The sequence below is a fragment of the Malaya genurostris genome, chromosome 2, assembly GCF_030247185.1.
Source record: "Malaya genurostris strain Urasoe2022 chromosome 2, Malgen_1.1, whole genome shotgun sequence".
NCBI lineage: Eukaryota > Metazoa > Arthropoda > Insecta > Diptera > Culicidae > Malaya > Malaya genurostris.
This window is the reverse complement of record NC_080571.1, coordinates 139,789,856-139,815,124: the sequence shown is the minus strand read 5'-3', so window position 1 is coordinate 139,815,124 and position 25,269 is coordinate 139,789,856. Positions and strand designations below refer to the sequence as shown.

General features: G+C 34.9%; 1 protein-coding gene across 2 annotated transcripts in view; it reads right to left on the bottom strand.

Moving 5' to 3' along the window:
• The window catches only part of LOC131432203 (uncharacterized), a 199,384-nt gene that overhangs the window by 49,259 nt on the left and 124,856 nt on the right, over positions 1-25,269 (bottom strand). For both annotated transcript variants that reach the window (XM_058598336.1, XM_058598338.1), the window contains one exon: positions 22,846-22,986. In XM_058598336.1, the coding sequence (XP_058454319.1) occupies positions 22,846-22,986 (141 nt within the window). The remainder of the gene's footprint in view (positions 1-22,845; positions 22,987-25,269) is intronic.

The window sequence follows — 25,269 nt, the reverse complement described above, 5'->3', positions numbered from 1 at the left end:
ATACACTTCAATCGAAGTGATGTAAACAATTTCAAAACTTTAGAAAAAGTACGTTTCATTTCCCACATTAAAATTCATTGGGAACATTATAAACGGCATAATCGTATTGCAAACTTGACGCAATGTCGTCGTTGCCAAGGCTTCGGCCATGGAACCAAAAATTGTCATATGGATATACGGTGTTTGAATTGTGGTAAATCGCATTCGAAAGACGTTTATCCAATGAATGAAACCACTGATAAATTTTCATGTTCAAATTGCAATGGAAATCATAAATCCAATTATTTTAAATGTCCTGTCAGGGAAAAAATTTTAAACGCTCGTTCGCTTAGACAACAAGTCAAATCAACGACCTTAAATTTACATAACATACCTGAAAATCAAAAAACCGTTACAAATGTCACGCCTAATTCTTCTAAGGCACCTATTTCTTCAAATTTAAAACAAAAAACAGGTACGCCTGCCAATTCGTCTTCTAACGATAACAATTTATTGACAGGTAGATCGACCTCGTCATCATCTTCTTCTAATGTCAGTTATGCTGGTATATTAGGTAGAAATCTACCACCTATTTCTTCCAATGTAAATAATCAAAACACAGGACCGCCTTGCAGTCCATCTTCTAACGAAAACAATTTATTAATAGGTAGACCGACCAAATCATCTTCTTCTAATGGCAGTCTACCTACAAATATTCCTTCAATGCCATTCGCTTCTTTAAATGAAGTCGATTTAGGCGATATAACTGAAAATAAAATGATCTACCTACAAGATCAACTTTTTCAAATGATCATCCAAATGAATTCGACTTCATCACTTTTTGAAGCATTTCAAATCGGATGGAAATTTGCAAATAATATTATAATGAATTTAAAATTTAACAGTGATGTTAAATAATTATTTGAATATTTTAAATTGGAATGCTCTAACTTTTAAATCGAGTGAAGATGAATTTTATAATTTTCTCGAAGTTCACAAAATTCATATTGCCATTGTGACAAAAACTTTTCTTAAACCAAATGTCAAATTGAAAAGTAATCCACATTATGTGGTTCATCGATTTGACAGGTTTACTGGAATGGGTGGTGGAGTTGCCATTTTTGTCCAACGGCAAATTAAACATCGAATTTTACCATCTTTCAATACTAAAGTTATTGAAAGCTTGGGAATCGGAGTTGAAACCATTCATGGAATTTATTTCATCGCTGGAGCATATTTGCCATTCCAATGCACCGGCGAACAATTGAATTTCTTTAAAGGCGATTTGCAAAAACTTACAAAATATCGACCGAAATTTTTCGTAATAGGGGACTTAAATGCTAAGCATGTCCAGTGGAATTGTAGGCAAAATAACAGTAATGGTAAAATACTTCATAATCAACTCTCAGCTGGTTACTTCACAGTTCTTCATCCCAGTAATCCTACTTGTTTCTCGTCCGTGAAAAACCAGTCTACAATTGATCTGGTTCTAACGGATCAAAGTCACATTTGTAGTGAACCGATTACACATGCTGACTTTGACTCAGATCATCTTCCTGTAACATTCAGACTTTCCAACGAAGCTATAATTAATCCAATTAGTTCTATATTCAACTATCATAGAGCTAATTGGTTGGATTACAGATCTCACATTGAAAATCATGTGGATCATGAAACTTTTTTAGAAAATTCTGCGAACATCGACACAGCAATTGATAATTTGAATCATTACATTATCGAAGCTAGAAATCTTTCAGTTCCCAAAGCTCCAACTAAATAAAATTCTCCTATCATCGATGACAATCTTCAACTGCTCATTCGGTTGAAGAATGTTCGTCGACGACAATATCAACGTTCTCGTGATCCTGCTATGAAAAAGATAGTTAAAGATTTACAAAAAGAAATTAAACATAGATTTACTCTTTTGCGAAATGAAAATTTCGCTAATGAAGTTGAACAAATTAAACCATATTCTAAACCTTTCTGGAAACTTTCTAAGGTTCTTAAGAAACCTCAGAAACCAATTCCTGCTCTCAAGGAAGGAAATCAAATACTTCTTACAAATGGCGAAAAAGCTCAAAAACTTGCCCAGCAGTTTGAGAGTGTACACAATTTTAATTTGAATGTTGTGAGTCCTATTGAAAATGAAGTCTCACTGAAATATGAGCATATTTCAACCCACACGATGACATTATTGAGACGAATTTTGACGAAATTAAATCAATTATTAGGAAACTCAAAAACATGAAGGCTCCTGGTAATGATGGAATTTTTAATATTCTTATTAAAAATCTTCCCGATGTTGCCTTGAGACTCCTGGTTAAAATTTTCAACAAGTGTTTTCCATTAGCTTACTTCCCAAAAAGATGGAAAAACGCCAAAGTAATTCCTATCCTCAAACCTGATAAAAATCCAGCAGAAACATCAAGTTATCGACCAATTAGCTTACTTTCTTCTATCAGTAAACTTTTTGAAAAAATTATCTTGTTGAGAATGATGTCTCATATAAATGAGAATTCAATTTTTTTTACCAGAACAGTTTGGATTTCGTCATGAGCATTCAACTACTCATCAACTTGTCAGAGTAACGAACATGATAAAAGCAAATAAATCTTCTGGGTTATCCACTGGAGTTGCTCTTCTAGACATAGAAAAAGCATTCGACAGTGTTTGGCACAAAGGTTTAATAGCAAAAATGTCTGATTTCCAGTTTCCTATTTATTTGATCAAAATGATTCAAAATTATTTAACTGATCGTACTCTTCAGGTTAGCTGTCAGAATTGTAAATCTGAATTGCTACCCGTACGAGCCGGTGTTCCGCAGGGTTCGAGCGTAGCTCCAATCTTGTATAATATTTTCACTTCTGATCTTCCAAATCTACCCGTTGGTTGTCAGAAATCGTTATTCTGTGACGACACAAGTCTGTTAGCCACAGGTAGAAATCTAAGAGTGATCTGCAGTCGCCTACAAAGAAGTTTAAATATTTTCAGTGATTATCTGTCAAAATGGAAAATTAAACCAAATGCAGCAAAAACGCAATTAATTATCTTTCCTCATAAGCCAAGAGCTTCTTTTCTTAAACCAAACAATAATCACATTCTCAAATTGAATGGCTTGGAATTGACATGGTCTGATCAAGCTAAATACTAAGGTTTAACGTATGATAAAAAACTTACTTTCAAGGATCACATTGAAGGAATCCAGGCAAAGTGTAATAAATATATTAAATGTTTATATCCTCTTATAAACAGAAATTCTAAGCTCTGTCTAAAAAATGAGACTCACAAATATAGAACCATTAGATGAAATGTCACATAATATTATAAGCAAATTCCGACAAAAATCGATGCAATCTTCAATTGAATCGATTCGCTCTCTGTATTAGTTAGTAAGTTAGTATATAAGTTCCTTTTCCCCATTACACAATACAAGTAGGTTTAGAATTTTCCCTACACAAAAATCTCAGAATTGCGGAAGCAAATAATGTCCTCATGGTAATAACCAAATCATATATATAATGGGGCTGAAAAGTCACCACTTGTGGCTGAACACCCAATTTAAATCATAATAATTTAATTTTAACTCATATTTCAATAAATAGTTATTTAAAAAACAAAAAAAAACTGTTTATTGAATAGGAATAGGATAATTTGTTCGGATCTAATCTCACAAACTCTATAAATCCTATTTAACCTGTAGTTCCGGAACCAAAAGTAGTATCCACAATAAATTAAGGAAGTCCGTATGAAACTGTAAGACTTTTCTTTTGAACCTATAAGTTTGTGAAAATCTATTCGGCCATCTCCAAGAAAAGTGAGTGAAATCCTTTTTGCAGTTTCTAATCACTATTTCCAATTCTCCCGAAACCGGATTCAGATGAACGGAATAGCCGAAGTTGGTTCGTTTGCTACCAACAAATATGACCTACAAATTGGAACAGTTTTGAACGTAGTTAAACTTATACTTACTATCTCATGCTATATTTCGTTTAAACCAATTAAACTAAATCTAACGAAACGAACCTGCGTTTCTGTTACTACTGCGTGCTAGACAGCATGAATCAGCAGCATGAAACATGTAGTAGGATTGTTATTATTATTATTGACATCACTACACAACGTATACGAAATAGAACAAAGCACGCCTTGTTCGTTTTGTGTTTTCTTCTTCTTTCGGTGTTGTACATATTATCACTCTATATGGCGATTTGAAAACTTTGACACTCTTCGCCCTGTAACTGCGGAACCGGAAGTCGGATCCGGATGAAATTTCACAGTAGGTTTAAAGACAGTATGAACTTTAATTCAAATCAAGATTTGTGAAAATCGGTTCAAGCATTGCAGAGAAATCGAAGTGAATTTGATTTTAGGAGTTTTTCTTCTCCACTTTCGGTGCTCTCGGAACAGGAAAAGAGGGGACCAGTAGTGCCGAATTAAGTTTTTATGCCCACAAACTAACAAGCTCTGCAAACTAGAAGAATTTATCAGATAGTTTTATGGGATTTGTACCTGTTTTTAACCATCGTTCGTGGAAAAATACTAATAAAATTGGTAATTTTCCACTTATCACGCTTTAGTTCCGGAACCGGAAGTCGGATCCAGATAAAATGAGATAGTTGAGTGTAAACTTTCTCTCAAATTTTCACATATTACCATATAACCGGAAGTCACATTCAAACGAAATTCAATAGCAAGCTATGGGCCCATAATACCTTTTATTTGAATCTTAGTTTGTGAAAATCGGTTCGGCCATCTCTGAAAAGAGTGAGAGCATATTTTTTTTTAATTTTTTGGTACATATCATCCTATATCTCCGGAACCGGAAGTCGGATCGGAATGAAATTCAATAGCAGGCTATGGAACTATGAGACCTTTCATTTGAATCTTTGTTTATGAGAATCGGTTTGGCCATCTCTGAGAAAAGTGAGTGCATATTTTTGTTACATACACACACATACACACACAGACATTTGCTCAGTTCGTCGAGCTGAGTCGAATGGTATATGACGTTCGGCCCTCCGGGCCTCGGTTAAAAAATCGATTTTCACAGTGATTACGTAACTTTAGTTTTGCCGGTTCGGATAGTAAATGGCAAACGACCTTTGCCTTTTTTTAAGATGCCTAAGTTCGACTCCTCTGGTAGAAGGTAAAAGTTTAGATACGAGAAGCCTTCTGCTTACTTAAATGACCCTTGTCACGTCTCACTTTTCCGCACTTTATTCTTCACATCCTTGCTCTTCCTTGAGTACTATGGCTCTATAATTTTCATATTCTTTCTCTTCCTATAATCTCTAGTTAGTTTGATATCGTTAAAAACCGAAAAAAGTAAAAATTACTGACTGACCAGAAGTCATAAATAAAAAAGCAAAAAAATATTATTTCGTTCTATTTTACAACATTCTAGCTCATTCCACCGTAATCCACCATTAAACGTCAAATATGGACTCGATTCACCGTTCACCTGTTGTCATCATGTGAAACCCAATTGGGATACGTTCATTCCATTTAACTTCCACTTCACACTGGTAATAGGGACCGGTAGTATGAAAATAAAACATAAAAAAGAGCTCAGTTAAGCCCCACTGGCCTCTCCAGCCCTAGATATTGGAGCGTTCACTCACAACCGAAATGCATCACGATATACGGTTTGATACAACGCATACATACATACATGTATAAATATATACAGGCACCCAGGCATACTGACATACACACATACATACATACACATACATATGTACATACATACAAATATGTATTTCACACGCAAATATTGTAACATAGACCAACGAAGGACCACAGTTGAACGCTTTTTTCCTAAGAGGGCAGTGGGGGTGCCGTCACCCAATTTCTATCTCTTCTATTGGTCGATCGTTAGTCCTGAACTGCAACGGTGGCCTTTTTTACCGTTCTTGCATTCCACTTCACTTACACTTCACTCACATATCACCTCTTCCATCAGATCCCACACGAGCACAACACAACCTCACAGAATAAACATCAAAGATGAACTTAATTCACCATTTAAGGTGAAATGTAGCGTCATAAAATGCGAGCAAAATTTTATCCGCTTCAGTTGAACGAACCGTCGCACAAAGCGTACCAAGAAAAACGGCCACATAGAAACAAGAACTTTTTTCAATGATTGAGCGCAGTGGGTTTACCTCTCGTTATATTGGCTTGTAAAAAAGACGGGACGTAATGGATTTTAGAATTCTTCACACTTTGAATATATGCTGATTCAATCATCATTGTTAGTGATTACTCTTACACTAGAGCTATATATCATGAGTAATTATGAATGATTAACATGAGGTTAAATGTATATGTATTGACTAACTTGCTAACCATGTATATGCCTGATTTTAGTAGCAAGCATCGATTCTCCTTCAAAAGAACGGTTGAAGACAAGAGAACATTCAAGTATTTTCGATATCTTTGCCAGTCGTTCACCAGGCCCTTCCCGCCGATGAGATAGAATTTACGTAAAAGTATTCACCATTAACTTTTTTTCGGAAGCGACTTTCGGAATTGTATAGCATGATGAGTCTAGAAATGTCTGTTTCAACGATAACGAACCGAAGACCAAACAGCCTCTGGCCTCCGGTGCCACAAATCATCAATAGCTTAATAATTTCTTAGATTACATTATTGGAATACATTCCAATTATAACTAATAGTTCATCATACCATGCAGTTAAAATTATTTAGTGAATCTTTTCTAAAGCACATATTTGGGGCACGAAATTGAATATAAAGTTATTTCGTAGTTCCTTATTATTCAATCGATTTTGAAAGCAAAATCAAACGTTGATTTATTGTATTCATAATAATTGAAAAACCAATGAATTCCAATAAGTTTTCCATGCTGACTGGCTCGAAGCTGGCCCTCAATGTTTATCACATTGTTTGTATAAATGACAGCTACTTAGAAAATAAACGATTTCTTACAATACTCATTTTATTGTATTCAAGTCGTTTTTATTTCAACACAAAACCCAATGCTGCATAAATTTGCGTCATTATTTTATATATATTTTTTGCTCACGATATAATGCCACCGTGCCCACCGTGCATTTCTCACACCACCTCAATACGAAACAGCAGCGCGCAAGCAATAAAAAAAATGCAGAAAAGTTTATGAAAACTTTTTCAATTTTCGGTTGTTTTCGCTAAAAATTTATAATTTTGAGTTGCATTTTCAGGTTCTTTGTGAAATTCTGCTACAAATACTACTTTTCAGTTCAAAAATCATCCCCGTGGGACGGAACAGTGACCGTTTATACATTTCAAAAACCAATTACGGCTCGGCAAAGCAAAATTTCAAAATTCTAAGAATACTTAGTTATGATAAATTTGATTTCGAAAACTTAAGTGTTTTTGGTTTTTCGAAAATCGGTCTAGTTTTTGAATAATTGATCAAATACGCGATTTTCGCATTCCGCTACATTTCACCTTAACTATTCCGTTATCGTGTGAAACCTGACTGAGGTACGTTCATTTCACTCAATTCCCACTTCACAATTGCAATCAACATCTTATTCAAATCGTTTCATGCCACACTCAATAATTAAACTAAAAGTTATAACACATATTTATATTAAATTGTAACATTTTTTTTATAACTATTTATTAGAATATGAGTTAAAATTAAATTATTAAGATTTAAATAGGGTGTTCAGCCACAAGTGGTGAGTTTTCACTTTTATTATATATATATATATATATATATATATATATATATATATATATATATATATATATATATATATATATATATATATATATATATATATATATATATATATATATATATATATATATATATATATATATATATATATATATATATATATATATATATATATATATATATATAAATATATATATATATATATATATATATATATATATATATATATATATATATATATATATATATATACATATATATATATATATATATATATATATATATATATATATATATATATATATATATATATATATATATATATATATATATATATATATATATATATATATATATATGTATATATATCTTGTTTTTCAATGTCTGCTTTTTGTTTTACCATCAATCTATTAATCTATCACATCACTTGAGGCAGAGGGTTCAAAGTGATATCCGGGTAGAAAATTGAAGTTACGATCTTTGAAAGAAATGCATTTTTCAAGTTACGCATTTTCGAACCATGATTAATTTTCATGGGAGAAGAGTTATTGCTCATGATTTCATGATAACTTAAAATGATTGGTTTCATGATTTTCTAATCATAACTGCAGTAACGGATTTCTTTCCGTGTAAGATCGAAAAAGCATATTCTGTTGATGTGCTAATCATCTCAGCACACCTAATCTCACGAGCTTTGATTTTGCGTTCATTACTTGCCTATTTTTTTCCGGATGACAGAAATCTTTGTTTTCAATCGATCCGAGTGCGAGTAACACTTCTCAACTCATTGTTGAGTGCTGGATTTTCCCTTTAAGAAGAAATATTTTATCAATACAAGGACTTCGTTATTTCCATGTTTTCAAAAATTAAAAATAACTTAACTAACGTAAAAGTAACTTATATATCGGTAGGATTAGTGTTTGTGGAACGATTAACGTAAAAATTTAACACATGTCATCTGAAGGTTGCTACTTTCGAAAAAGAAGGGTTGTTTGACATCACAAATGTCATCTTTGGGTCAGTCCCGGGACTCTTTGAACAATGTGTTATGCACATCAGCGGCTTGGCCTGTTTATGGGTTTGCTTCGTGCGCCGCTCGATACGCATGAGACACATTTTGATCAAAAATCAGCTGTTTCTTCGTATTCGATGAAATTCTCGGTGGTTTCGATCATGGGTTGGCGGCTCAATGCATAGGGAGCTGGTCTTACAAGCCAGTTGTCGTATGTTCGAGTCCTGACCTGGAAGGATTCTTATGGCGTTTTCCATCGAAAAACACTGGTGGCCAGAGTTGCCAGTTTATTTTTTCAAAAATCGGTCTCTCATTCAAACTGGGAAATCTGACAAAATCTGGCAAAAGATCTGGTTAGTTAGAGTGTCTGACGAAGCGCGGAAAATCTGGCGAGAACGCCAAATGACATGTAATACCAAGGCATTACTTTTCGATTATGAAGTACTGAATGAACGAGTTCAGCACCTTCCATCAATGATTTTGTAATTAGTTATGTAGTCCTACGTGAACAGCAAGAACAACCCCACAGTAGTTTTATGTCGTATGCGAAATTTTGTTTCAAGACAAAATACCAAAAGCGCTTCAGAATTCGAATTTTTGCGTCTCATGCAAAGTTCTACCAAAACCAATGCCATCTGCCCCTTACCAGCAACTCTTCGTGAAAATTTGCTTAACATTTGAATAACCAAAATATGCGGTCGGTCAGCAAAGCCTCTATTCGATTATTGGAGTATGAATCAATCGTACATTGTTATGAATTACTTAAGCATTACATAAATTATTGATTGGCTCGTTTTTACTGCGGTGACGAAAGGGCGCGAAGGCACAGATGTGCTAAGGCACAGATGTGCTAAGGCACATCAGCGCAGAATCACAGAGACACCCACCAGATCATCTCTATCCCAAATAGCTTACCAGCTGGCAAGTGTTCTTTGGCGAGAGGCGCTATACAATTCGTTGAAAGCAATCGGTCTCTCATAAATTTCACTAAATAAATTGAAGCCTAAATGAGACCGAAACTTTATTGTTGAACATACCAAACCCAGTATCTCTTTAATTCGTGATCCGTTCATTTAAACCATTTTCTCAGAGTCAATATGCCTGAACATACTTGTAAATATTTTTGGGATTTTCATCGAGCGTAGGTGATCCGGAAATCCACGCACATCGTGCTGCATGGATGTGTCAAAAAATAAAGTTGAGTCAAGGGCATTTAGGAGGCTGACACGGGTAGGAATATAAGGGTTGTTTTTTTCATGACCGCTGATTAAAATATAAATCTTGTTTGAGATTGAAGCTCGACTAACCTTTCGAAATTATCAATAACCAGAGGATTCAGTACCTCACATCTTATTAGCAGTCGTGATAAAAGCTCCCAAAAGCTATCTTTCAGCGGAAGAACTCCCGCCAGAACTTCAAGACTCATTGTATGTGTCGAATACATGCAGCCTAAGGCAATTCGCAAACAACGATACTAAATTCGCTCTAATTTCATAATGTTGGAGTTTGTAGCGGAACAAAAGCAAACGCTTCCATATTTCCTCATTGAAAGTATCGTGGTTTGATACAATTTTATTAGATCATTCATTAGGAATCAAACCACATCCCGGACTATTTTGCAGATTAACAGCTTTAGGTCCAGTAACTGAAAATACGCTATCATCTGCCAATTACCTCCCATGGTTGATGGGCTTGACGGTATTGCAAACATCATCAGATACGATTAATTATTATTACAATTTTGATCTGCAGTCGCCTACAAAGAAGTATAAATATTTTCAGTGATTATCTGTCAAAATGGAAAATTAAACCAAATGCAGCAAAAACGCAATTAATTGTCTTTCCTCATAAGCCAAGAGCTTCTTTCTTAAACCAAACAATAATCACATTCTCAATTCTGGCTTGAATTGACATATATTGACATATATATATATATATATATATATATATATATATATATATATATATATATATATATATATATATATATATATATATATAAATATATATATATATATATATATATATATATATATATATATATATATATATATATATATATATATATATATATATATATATATATACATATATATATATATATATATATATATATATATATATATATATATATATATATATATATATATATATATATATATATATATATATATATATATATATATATATATATATATATATATATATGTCAATATATGTCAATTCAAGCCAGAATTGAGAATGTGATTATTGTTTGGTTTAAGAAAGAAGCTCTTGGCTTATGAGGAAAGACAATTAATTGCGTTTTTGCTGCATTTGGTTTAATTTTCCATTTTGACAGATAATCACTGAAAATATTTATACTTCTTTGTAGGCGACTGCAGATCAAAATTGTAATAATAATTAATCGTATCTGATGATGTTTGCAATACCGTCAAGCCCATCAACCATGGGAGGTAATTGGCAGATGATAGCGTATTTTCAGTTACTGGACCTAAAGCTGTTAATCTGCAAAATAGTCCGGGATGTGGTTTGATTCCTAATGAATGATCTAATAAAATTGTATCAAACCACGATACTTTCAATGAGGAAATATGGAAGCGTTTGCTTTTGTTCCGCTACAAACTCCAACATTATGAAATTAGAGCGAATTTAGTATCGTTGTTTGCGAATTGCCTTAGGCTGCATGTATTCGACACATACAATGAGTCTTGAAGTTCTGGCGGGAGTTCTTCCGCTGAAAGATAGCTTTTGGGAGCTTTTATCACGACTGCTAATAAGATGTGAGGTACTGAATCCTCTGGTTATTGATAATTTCGAAAGGTTAGTCGAGCTTCAATCTCAAACAAGATTTATATTTTAATCAGCGGTCATGAAAAAAACAACCCTTATATTCCTACCCGTGTCAGCCTCCTAAATGCCCTTGACTCAACTTTATTTTTTGACACATCCATGCAGCACGATGTGCGTGGATTTCCGGATCACCTACGCTCGATGAAAATCCCATAAATATTTACAAGTATGTTCAGGCATATTGACTCTGAGAAAATGGTTTAAATGAACGGATCACGAATTAAAGAGATACTGGGTTTGGTATGTTCAACAATAAAGTTTCGGTCTCATTTAGGCTTCAATTTATTTAGTGAAATTTATGAGAGACCGATTGCTTTCAACGAATTGTATAGCGCCTCTCGCCAAAGAACACTTGCCAGCTGGTAAGCTATTTGGGATAGAGATGATCTGGTGGGTGTCTCTGTGATTCTGCGCTGATGTGCCTTAGCACATCTGTGCCTTAGCACATCTGTGCCTTCGCGCCCTTTCGTCACCGCAGTAAAAACGAGCCAATCAATAATTTATGTAATGCTTAAGTAATTCATAACAATGTACGATTGATTCATACTCCAATAATCGAATAGAGGCTTTGCTGACCGACCGCATATTTTGGTTATTCAAATGTTAAGCAAATTTTCACGAAGAGTTGCTGGTAAGGGGCAGATGGAATTGGTTTTGGTAGAACTTTGCATGAGACGCAAAAATTCGAATTCTGAAGCGCTTTTGGTATTTTGTCTTGAAACAAAATTTCGCATACGACATAAAACTACTGTGGGGTTGTTCTTGCTGTTCACGTAGGACTACATAACTAATTACAAAATCATTGATGGAAGGTGCTGAACTCGTTCATTCAGTACTTCATAATCGAAAAGTAATGCCTTGGTATTACATGTCATTTGGCGTTCTCGCCAGATTTTCCGCGCTTCGTCAGACACTCTAACTAACCAGATCTTTTGCCAGATTTTGTCAGATTTCCCAGTTTGAATGAGAGACCGATTTTTGAAAAAATAAACTGGCAACTCTGGCCACCAGTGTTTTTCGATGGAAAACGCCATAAGAATCCTTCCAGGTCAGGACTCGAACATACGACAACTGGCTTGTAAGACCAGCTCCCTATGCATTGAGCCGCCAACCCATGATCGAAACCACCGAGAATTTCATCGAATACGAAGAAACAGCTGATTTTTGATCAAAATGTGTCTCATGCGTATCGAGCGGCGCACGAAGCAAACCCATAAACAGGCCAAGCCGCTGATGTGCATAACACATTGTTCAAAGAGTCCCGGGACTGACCCAAAGATGACATTTGTGATGTCAAACAACCCTTCTTTTTCGAAAGTAGCAACCTTCAGATGACATGTGTTAAATTTTTACGTTAATCGTTCCACAAACACTAATCCTACCGATATATAAGTTACTTTTACGTTAGTTAAGTTATTTTTAATTTTTGAAAACATGGAAATAACGAAGTCCTTGTATTGATAAAATATTTCTTCTTAAAGGGAAAATCCAGCACTCAACAATGAGTTGAGAAGTGTTACTCGCACTCGGATCGATTGAAAACAAAGATTTCTGTCATCCGGAAAAAAATAGGCAAGTAATGAACGCAAAATCAAAGCTCGTGAGATTAGGTGTGCTGAGATGATTAGCACATCAACAGAATATGCTTTTTCGATCTTACACGGAAAGAAATCCGTTACTGCAGTTATGATTAGAAAATCATGAAACCAATCATTTTAAGTTATCATGAAATCATGAGCAATAACTCTTCTCCCATGAAAATTAATCATGGTACGTAACTTGAAAAATGCATTTCTTTCAAAGATCGTAACTTCAATTTTCTACCCGGATATCACTTTGAACCCTCTGCCTCAAGTGATGTGATAGATTAATAGATTGATGGTAAAACAAAAAGCAGACATTGAAAAGCAAGACCTACTGAAAATGTTTACTTCGTCCTGAAGCATGTTATTTAATAATTGTGTTGTTTTACCGGCTGATAGAGAATTAAACATAACATAAAAAGGAAGATAATGAACCGAAAATTGACATCATAAGCAACTAAGCCCGGCTACGCTTTTCATTTGACAAACATCAATGTTACATTTTGTTCAAATGTATTCTCACATATTTGATATGATTGTTATTGCTAGAATAATATTCCGAGAGCTAGCGTTTAATTCGATTGTGAATTTGGAACACCATCTAACGAAAATCAGAAAAATATTTTGTTCAACCACTTTGATTAATTTGTTTCATATATATAACAACACAAGCTGTATTGATGCGCCTAAATATTATGAATAAGACGATTTTTTTGCAAGAATTCGACATAGAGTTTCTCTTTAAGAGGTTTGATTCACTCGTGTTTTTTCATGCAGTTTGTTTAAGTGTTTAAATTCTGAAACACAAAATCAAAACTGAAGTAATGAACGCAAGGAAACTCGTTATCTCTTGCGTCGTCAGAATATTTTCATTTTAAAAGAAGTTCGTCGTGCTTTTCACTGAATTTATGTTGCAAGAATTACCATCGTAGCAGAAACACGTCTAGAGCTTAAGCAGTGTGCCTAATAATTATATTATAATATTGAATAAAAAAAACCTGTTTTAATCCACCTAGTGGTGTAATGATGCCTTTCTCATATCAATCATACTATCATATATAATACTGTGGTATTCTTCAAAATTATTTTTCTTCGATTCTTAAAAGAATATCCGAAATAGATTTGTTTGACCGTCTACTGATCAAAACTATCAATTGGAAAAGATTTGAGGTCGATTTAGAAAACTTTTTACGGGTTTTCGCTCTTTTCAGTGATGGTATAAAATTTTTAACACACTTTACCCTACATTTCCGGATCCGAAAGTCGGATCCTGATGAAATTCAGGAATTATGTATGGGACCACAAGACCTTTCATTTGAATCTAAGTTTGTGAAAAATAGGTTCAGTCATCTCCGAGAAAAGTTAGTGCAAAAAAACGTTACATACACACATACGCACATACACACACACAGACACACATACACACACACAGACATTTTGCGTACTTGACTAACTGAGTCGAATGGTATATGACACTCGACCCTCGGTTCAAAAGTCGGTCTCGGTTCAAAAGTCGGTTTTCACAGTGATTGCATAACCTTTCTATATGAGAAAGGCAAAAAAAAATTTTCTTCGATTCTAAAAAAAATAACCGAAATCGGTTTGTTTGACCGTCTACTGATAAAAACCATCAAATTGGAAAAGATTTGAGGTCGATTTAGAAATTTTTTAAGGGTTTTACCCATTTTCAGTGATGGTATACAATTTTTAACACACTTTACCCTATATTTCCAGATCCGGAAGTCGGATCCGCATGAAATTCAAGAGCAACGCATGGGACTACAGGACCTTTTATTTGAACCTAAGTTTGTGAAAATCGGTCGCGCCATCTATGAGAAAAGTTAGAACACATATTTTCTTTTTTTTGCCCATTTTACCCCATAACTCCCGAACCGGAAGTCGGATCCAAATAATATTCAGGAATTTAGTATGGGACCACAAGACCTTTCATTTGAATCTAAGTTTGTGAAAATCGGTTAAGCCATCTCCGAGAAAACTTAGTGCAAAAAAAACGTTACATACACACATACGCACATACACACACATACACACACAGACATTTTGCGTACTCGACGAACTGAGTCGAATGGTATATGACACTCGGCCCTCCGGGCCTCGGTTCAAAAGTCGGTTTTCACAGTGATTGCATAACCTTTCTATATGAGAAAGGCAAAAAAGAAACACGCCTGAGTTATACCCAACAACGTCAAGTGCGTTACGTTTATATTTCATCGAAATCAGTACGGATGGATCATGATCCGAGAAATTTTAATCATGGTGTATAATCATAACATAAAAATATAAATCATGCCTCGTTTTGCTCATTTCTAGAATTGGAATTTTGCCCGTGTACGCGAAAATCTGGGCATCAAAATGGTCTTTTCCAAATGGGTGCCATGTTCGCTCACAATAGAACAAAAGCAACAACGCATCAACGATCTAGAGAGCTGTTCGGCACTGTTTAGTCGCAATAGAAAAGATTTCTTGCGTTGGCAAGAAACAATGAACTAAACATGGATCAAACATTTTTTGGCGGGGTCATATCCACATTCAGGTGGAGAAATTTATCCGAATACGCAACAGGTAGCTGGGACAATCATGGCGTCAGTTCTTCGATGCTCGAGTATAATTAACATCGAATATTTGAAAAAATTGTACGAATTGAGCACCGATCTGTTTCCTCACCCAGCATATTCTCAATAACCGAACCTCCTGCAATTACTTGTGCTTTTCTGATCTGAAAAAGATACGCACGAGAAAAATTATTGGCTTGAATGAGAGAGTCATCGTTGCAACTGAATCCTATTTTGAGGCCATGGAAAAAAAACTAGAACGATTGCATTGCATTAAAAGGTGATAATGTTAATGAATAAAAAATCTGTGCACATGAATTACGGTTTTCCTAGTTAGTTCATGGACTTTTAATAATAATGCGGTAATATCGAACCGCACAGAGTGCAAGTCGATTCGATACTGAATCTTGATTTGTGTGAGTGATTTTCTTACATGCGAGCGCGCTCATTGAAGAGCAGAAATCTTCTGGAAACCGTAAACTTGTGTATACGAATCTGTCGTATCTGTTAGCGGAAACCATGACATTGGTTTGAAAACAGAGAAAATCAGACATGGTTTGTTAATAATCGAAGTTTCCATATCTCTATATAACATCAATATCAATGCATTTCCAAGCAGTATGTATAATGATATCGAAAATCAGTTAAAAATGATTGAGTACGGTTTCATTTGCATTGATGAGACGCTTAAGCTTGACTCCTCTACTAGAATGTGAATGTTAAGTTACTAAACGACTTCTGATTGCTCAAATGAACCTTGCCACGTCTCACCTTACTGTTGTATATCTTCAAATCCTGACTCTACCTTGAGTACTAGCATTCTATAATTTTGATTTCATTTATTACTTCGAGTTGCAATAAAAATATTCTCATTTGTATAAACAATACTAATATTACCATTGTTTTTCGCTTGAAACTTAAGGTGGGTAATTACACACCTTTGAAATTTTCGGGTGGGTAGTACTACCCAACCCAAGTAGCATGTTAAGTTGCTGTCCTGTGTATTTCTACCGATTGTGCAATTTATCAAGCTAGTTTATATCACTATTCTAGTAACTGTTGTGTTATGGAAAAAGCGCAATTTTTCTGTGTTGTGCAACATACTTTCAAGTTCATCCGTTATTATGAACATTTATTCACAACGATTGTGCAACTAATACAAAAACTCATGCGTCGATCCCATCAAAAAGGCAGTAATAAAATCAGCGAAAAAACAATTGTGAAACTCGTGCAATCTACTACGTAATGTAAACAAGAAATGGAATGACGTTCACAAAAACATAACAAACATAATTTCTAATAAATAAGTTTCACATTCGATTTTCAATACAACTGCTCTCAACACAAACATGGATCTTGTAAAATAATCTGCACGTGAAAAAAGGTAATGCTACATATTGTTGAATTAATCTTTTGTGTTTTTGTAAATGAAAAATCGACAACGAACTGCATTTTTATGGTGAAACATGTATTCTTACGCCCGAAATTTTCAAGCGCCTTAGAATTATCGTGTTTTGACGATTGTACACATATTTCTGTGAAAATAACAGTCTATTATTTTTAATGAGAATCATCGGAATGGTGTTTAAAATACGTGTATTCAAACATTCTATAAAATTCTCAGACGATTTTGATCAAACTAATGGCTAATTAAACCTGAAAAATCTCGAAATAGATTTTCTTGAATATTTTTCAATATGATGTCGATTGTAACAGTGAGTTGAATAGAAAATGGTTCACCCAACGTAATGACATATATTATCTAAATAACAGGAAACATTAACATGTTAATATTTCGGAGAGAAATTCTCTACGTTTTGTTTTTTATCAGTTTTAATCTTCTAGTTGAATTAAACAACAGTGCAGTCATTTATATTAGAGGGCCCGACTTTTGTGATACGCTCTGTAGGTATTATTTGGGTAAGTCCGTGTGTTGGAGTTGCAAAAACAAGTTGCACAAGCGGTAATATATAACTATGGGAGTAACTATGATGAAATTAACTTTTCGTTCAATATATTTGAAAAGTCATGTCAGGTCTGTTTTTTTTTTCGCGAGATGAAAACCGAATATAAATTATCTGATTGATTTTTGTTTTCATTGCGCGTATAACGCTGTATTCCTGCAACTTTTATGATAATAATCTCATGCCTGCAAGTTTTGCGTTTAACTCAAACATCTTGCACAACATTTTTGCAAGTTTTGAATTTTATATCAATGTTTTTCTAAAACTGAAAAAAACTGCGCACACTGATCTAAAAATTCATGAGGCAGCCAAAACAATGCGGAAAAATATTTTTTACAGCAAGGTTATCAATTCGGCTTAGCATTTTTAGCCTTGCGGAGAGCATCAATCATTTCACTAATTTTTCTTCCACAAGAGATTTATAGCAATTTCGACGTATATTGTGCCCGGTACACTTATGACAGCCGTTTGGAAAGTTTTTGATAAGTTGCACAATTGTTATAGTTACTCCCGTTTTACATGACGATGTGAAAATTTTTGTAGAGCTTCTAGTGAAACATTAACAAGTTGGTGATTTACTGCACAATTGTTTTAGATGCACTTAAAGTTGTTCTACAGTGATTTTTTCGGTAGTATTGTGAAACTTGACAGTGATAAGTTGCACAACATATCTAACATAAATAACATTTCTAAATCAATTGTACACACTTAAATTTTTTAGCTGAGTCTCGGCAAAAAAATGCCGAGATTCGCACAGCCGAGTAAACAGCAATCATCTCGGCAAAAATAAAATAGCTGAGCGTCTCGGCACCCTCAAATTTGACAAACGTCAAATATTGCCGAAATCGCCAGCATAAGATTTACTGTTTGCTCAGTGAAACGTTCGCTGAATATTCGGCAACAAAATAAAACGAAAAAATGAAAAAAACAAACTACCGAATCATCAGTAATTGAAAATCCAGGCAATTAATTTTGTTTGTAATTTCTAAACATTATAAACACACCATTCAGGATCAAAAATTCATTTTATTAACACTTAAAGGAGGCTTACAAATTTGTTGCCAGTAGTGCTTAAAGCCTCTACCTTAAAACATGTAGCGTAATAAAAAGCGGCGTTTCCGGATGCGGCCACCTTGAGTCGAGCTGGAAATATGAAAATTAAAATAAATATACAAACATTTTCAATATTTAATGATGCATATACGGTATTGTTAAAAAAATAAACTTACTTGGATCTATTGAATTTGTCCATGCATTGGGTTATTTTTTCGCATATCCCCCAACGTTTTGTCTCGAGGACTCTTTGAGCCCCGTGTTAGGTGTTTTTCCCTTATAATGTGATCTGATAAAGTCGCTTTTTATAAAGCGAAACATGTCACTATATTTATTCAATATTTTTACTTGCAAGTTTCTTCGAAGATTATCCATTTTTTCACTCGTTAATTTCATCAGAAAATAATCGCGCAATGCGAAGCGAAAATGTAACGCGGAAATAAATGACAGCTGTCGTGCTGAATCTCGGCAACAGCTAGCGCATATTCCGAAATCTCGGCAAACGTCTCTGCTGATGTCGGCATATCTGTTGTTTACTGATAAATTCAGCAAGCAATTATGCCAAATTTCGGCAAAGTGAAGCATTTTACCGAAATATCAGTGAATGCATTTAACGAAGTTCAGAAACATGCGTATTGATTACTGAGCAATCAGCAAATTTAGGTGTTGCTGATCAGTTTCGGCATTTTATTATGCCGAGCTCAAGAAATGGTTTTAAGTGTGTAAAACATCTTGAAAGCTCAATAAATTACATTTGCTACTTGGGACAGTACCCACCTCTTTCACCGGTCCTGGTTGCACTTCGTGATTGACCGAATGAATGGAAATGTACCAACAAAATGAAGCATGGGAGAAGCAAATCATTTTCACTGTACATACCCACTCACTCCTAACTTTTTATTAAATGACCAATAACGACGCTGGCTACGACCAAAGGCTGTGCTACTGAGGGAAAGGAAGGAATGTTAGCCCGATACTCGTTGTTTCTAGAAACTGCGGGTACCACTGTATCTCCACGAAAACCACGGGACAGGAAGTTTGTTAGTAAGGAGGGAAAGAGATCCGAATTAGTTTTGGTAAACAATATGATCTCAACAAAACCTGATTTTCGATACTCAGGAGAAATATAAGTAAGAAAAGTATAAAATATCTCCAAGGAACGATCTCACTAGTATCCCTTTTCTCTTGCTCACTCTACTGTCAGCAACGCGAGATGAAACACGACTACTGAAAGAATAAAATAAAAACACTCGCGAATGGGTCCGCTGCAGACCATCCCTAGACCTTCAGTCTTTTTTTAACTATACGTATCAAACAACACATTGAAATTATACATTTTTCGAAATCGAAAAAATAATTTTGATGCAAAAAGGCTTAGAATTGCATGAAACGTCAAGAAAATCCCAGAAAGTTGATTTTCTCGAAAAAAAATTTTTGAGATGACACTAAATCTCGACTTTTCATGCAGTTTTAAGAGTTTCGGCATCAACAAAAAATTTCGATTTTGGAAATTTCATGTACTCCCCCCTATGGTGCTTTTTCAAGATCGACAATTTTCAAACCTTAACCGCCGGGCAGCACCTCTTATGCATTAGAGATGGTCGGGTATAGAAATTCTTATACCCGAACCCGACCTGTACCCTATTTATCAGCAAAAAAATTACCCGTATCCGACCCGTACCCGATCAATAATAAAAAAAATTACCCGTACCCGATAAAAAATAAAAAAAAATTACCCGTACCCGACCCGAATGAGTAGTAAAAATTTTACCAAAATTCAGGATGGAAAAAATAAAGTGTTTTAGATAACGAGCCGTATCAGGCTCTAATTGGTAAGTAAAACACATTAAAATGCTTGTTTACATTTAAACATATAAAAACACTGTGAAGCATGAATAGATTTACAATGTCTTTGGTACTTTATACTCATTTACAAATGTCAACAAAAGAGAGTATTATCTACTCAAATTTTTCGAGAAGCATATTTACCCAAAATGTCGTAATACCCGTTGTATTCAATTTTGAGTAGGTATGGTTTTTACGAAACAATGCGATATTTGATCCAATTCTTTAAAACCACAAGTAAGCGTGCTCATTATCTTGACACACAAATAAAAATTCACATTCGAATCACGTAAAATGGTTCCAAATGTCAAATTGAATATTATACGTGACGAAAATGAATATTATGCGAACATCCCCTAAAATGAATAGAGTATCACATCAGTTTGTTTACGTGAATTTTACAGCCATTGAACTTCTGTGCCACCTCCGGTGGAACACTCAACGTGTGAACACGGTGAAAATTTGAGTATTTCGCGAGAAAAGATTTTCACCCGTATTTTTGCGACTCTACGTTGTCACGCATCGAGATTTTCACTTGTAGTCCAGTGAAAAGAAACGAAAATTAACTGGCAATATAGCCCAACTTGCTGTGCCATCAATCGGTGTTATTTCAAGTGAGGTGACACCACCCAGAAGTGAAGAAACTTCTATGCAGATTTTCTGAAATAAATGTTCATGTTTTTATGGTTAGAATCCTAATGATTTATATGAAAATTTAGAAAATCTCCAACCAATATTTAAAATAACAGTTTTCTGGAATCTGAATGTGATATGAGTACTACACTACATTTTATGTATGAATCAAATAATTTTTACTGGATTGTGCATTAAACAGCATCAAAATGGCAGTCCATTAAAACCAACTTGAAAGGAAGGGTCTGACCGCAACATCTTAGAGCTAAGGCAGTGTGTCTTATTATATATGTTAAAAGTAGGGTGGAAAATATTCACATAACTTTTCACGTTACTATGATTGATCATTTTTTTTTTAAATGAAGAAAGGAAATGTTTTTTTCTGGAAATAGATGACAAGTTGTCAGGTCTGGTCTTAGGCGCGAATGTCGAAACCCCTTGAATCAAGTTGTTTATTTTTCGGAAGAGCTGTTTTGCAATAAAAATTCTCGTCATCGTGTAAACATATTTATGTGAAGTACAAATGGTCGGGTAATCGATCAGAAAAAGAAATTTACCCGTACCCGACCCGTACCCGAGTGAGCAGTAAATTTTTTTACCCGTACCCGATTGAAAATAAAAATTTTTACCCGTACCCGACCAAAAACCCGTCAGGTACGGGTCGGGTTTCGGGTAAAACCCGAGACCCGATCATCTCTATTATGCATGTCCGATTTAGCTCAAATTTTGCATGAAGGCTTTTTTCGAGGTGCTTAAACCTTTGAGCACTAGAGCTTAACGAAAATAGAGGTGATCCAAAAATTTTGGCACCCTTATATATATATATATATATATATATATATATATATATATATATATATATATATATATATATATATATATATATATATATATATATATATATATATATATATATATATATATATATATATATATATATATATATATAAGAGCGGTAAAAATCAACGTGTTTTGTCGGTTACATCACATATACCATCATGTATCTAGAATCAAAAGTCACAACCATTTGATCTTCTAACTTGATCAATGGCCCGACAGTAGCTTTCAAACGAGCCCAAGTTTGTTAAAATCGGTTCAGCCATCTCTGAGAAAATTGAGTGCGTATAAATACAACGCTTTTTGTCGATTACGTCACTTATACAATCATATCTCCGGAACCAAAAGTCACAGCCGTTTGATCTTTGAACTTGATCAATGGCCTAACAGTAGCTTTCAAACGAGCATAAGTTTGTTAAAATCGGTTCAGCCATCTCTGAGAAATTTGAGCGCGTTTAAATATCTTCTAAAAGAGCACACACATGCACACATACACACACATACATTTTCCTATCTCGTCGAACTTGGTCGAATGGTATATAATACTACGGGTCTCCGAGGCTCCGTTCAAAAGTCGGTTTTTCCAGCAATTCTAATACCTTTCTATAGAGAAAGGCAAAAATACGTGTCGAATATTTTCGAGTTTTTTACCGAGAAAAAAAAAGTTTTGGGTGGCTAATTTTGCGTGGAATGTCCCATATGAGCTATATGATTGCATCAGGGCATCAATGAAGTTACAAGGACAATGAAGTGGAGTGCCAATCGGAGTTAAGGAGGAAAAGTAATAGTAGATCACTATCAATTAGAAGGTTGTACATACATTCTTTATTCTTATCCATCGCTGCTTGCAAAGGACTGTAATCGATTATCGATTTGGTTTGCGCTGCTTGCTGATCACATTCTATTTCAATCCTCTGATCTTGTATCCCTGTAAAATGATGTGGTTTTTCCTCACCGTCACCTAACAATTAATAAAAAAGACAAAGCGTAAGTTTCTTAACAAAAAAAACAGTATTTTATTTATTGAATATTGTACATTACAAATTAATACAAGGTTTGCATACATATAATTATTGAAATATTTTAGATATTTATTAGAAATAATTTCACGAACCTTATTTATGTCGTTTTTCATTGATTCCACTCATCGGAACCAAGAAATAAATCAAATCAATGAAACGGATTTGTAAAGTTTGATTTGCACGCTTGCTGCTCGGAAAAAGAAACGTGTGCAAAATAGTTGCCCGTGCGTTGTCCCGAAAGTGCATATTTTCGCGGGTTGCATATCTATGAAACACTGTGCACCTGTTTTAATTGCTAGACTGCACGAAAAGTGCACAAATCGAGCAAAACACTCCACGAGTGTTTTAAATGAAAAACGACATTAGATTCACAAAGTATGTTCGAATTCATACCAGATTACGGAGGGCGAGAATTTGAAAAAATAAAATATAATATATTCGCCAAAACACTGTATTTCGGAATAATAAGTTCATCTTCATCTTTGTGCTTTCCAGTAAATACCTATTGTCGCTTTGATGAAATTTTAGTGTTGTTTTTTACTGTAAGTCGAGTAACCGATTTGTATGTAATCAAATTACTACACGTATTTTTGTCGTGAATACGACTCACTTTATTAAGGAGTGTATCGATAAGTAGCAACATTCAAACAGTAATTACTCTGAAATGGCTTAATTTTTTGCAACGTATTTTGCGGGGACATGTTTGTTTACATGTCAATTACAGCTGCGCAATCCATTGGTTTCGGTACGGTTTATCGTTCCAATGATGAGTCGAATTGATCCGGAAACGCGAAAGAAAATTCTGCACACTTGGTGCTCAGAAAGTGGTGTCACGTAAAACGAAATTGCAAAACGAGTGAAAGTACACCACACCAGTGTCAAAAATATTATTGAGAAGTTCGGTAAGATTGATCCGTTGAATCATCCCGATGCTGGTGTTGAACTGCTTGGCCAAACCCCGCGTCGACGCCGATGGGTTTTGCCTGATGTACTCAACTACTTTTAAGTCCATGAAAGATTTGCCCCGATCCGGTAGAAAACGGGTCCCAGCCAGCCCGGCCGGGACTTAAGAGTGGTTGAGTACATCATGAAAAACCCATCGGCGTCGACGCGGGATTTGGCCAAGCAGTTCAACACCAGCATCGGGATGATTTAACGGATCAAAGTTTGGAACTCCCTGAAAACGTACAAGAAACAGAAGATACCGAAAAAGTCCCTGGTACAGCAAGTTCAGGCCAAAACAAGAGCGCGAAAACTGTATAACCGGATTCTACAGAATAAAGACGTATGCATCCTGATCGACGACGAAACCTACACCAAGGAAGACTCTCGAGCGCTGCCCGGACCGCAATATTATACGAAATCGGTGTAGAAGGACCTGGATGACGCTGACACCACGGTGGCGATGGAAAAGTTTGGGCAGAAGGTGTTGGTCTGGCAAGCAATTTGTACCTGTGGTTTGCGGTCGTCGATTTTCTTCACGAAGGGCACAATTAACGCCAAGGTGTACGAAGAAGAATGTTTGAAGAAGAGAATGCTGCCACTGTACAGAAAGCATAAGGCTCCTCCTCTCTTCTGGCCGGTTTGCTTCCAGCCCACTACGCCAACTCCGTTCTATAGTGGTTGTCAAAAAATAATGTACAATTCATGTAAAAGGACATCAATCTACCGAACTGCCCGGATCTTCGACAAATTGAAAGGTATTGGGCAATTGTCAAGCGGCACTTTCGGAAGGAAGGTACAGTGTCCCAAAACATGCAGGAGAAAAACCTTGCCACAAGGTAAGTCACAAATGTAACTGTGCAGAATTTAATGAAGAATGTCAAGTCCAAAGTGCGAGCGTTTCACAGAAACTAGGATTTTCTTCAATATAATTAGTGAAATGCATAAAAATGTAATTTTTGCATAAATATATCGAAAACTGATGTCAAAATATGTGTTTTTTGCTTTTTTTTTTCAATAATCAATACTTTTCGATACTTCTTATTAGGCGCATTACAAAAATTAGCCATATGGAAGAATGGACGGAACTTAATCGTGAATATCTCGACTTGTATTAATGGCAGAATCATAATTCTTTCACTATTTCATTAAAATATGATCAAGAATGTAGGATAATATTTTGAACAGTGTGAGATAACCACAAACAACTCAAAAATTAATCAGTCAATGTTGAACAATCGTTCGCACCGCACGCGAATAGCTCTTGGCTCCTGGAATTT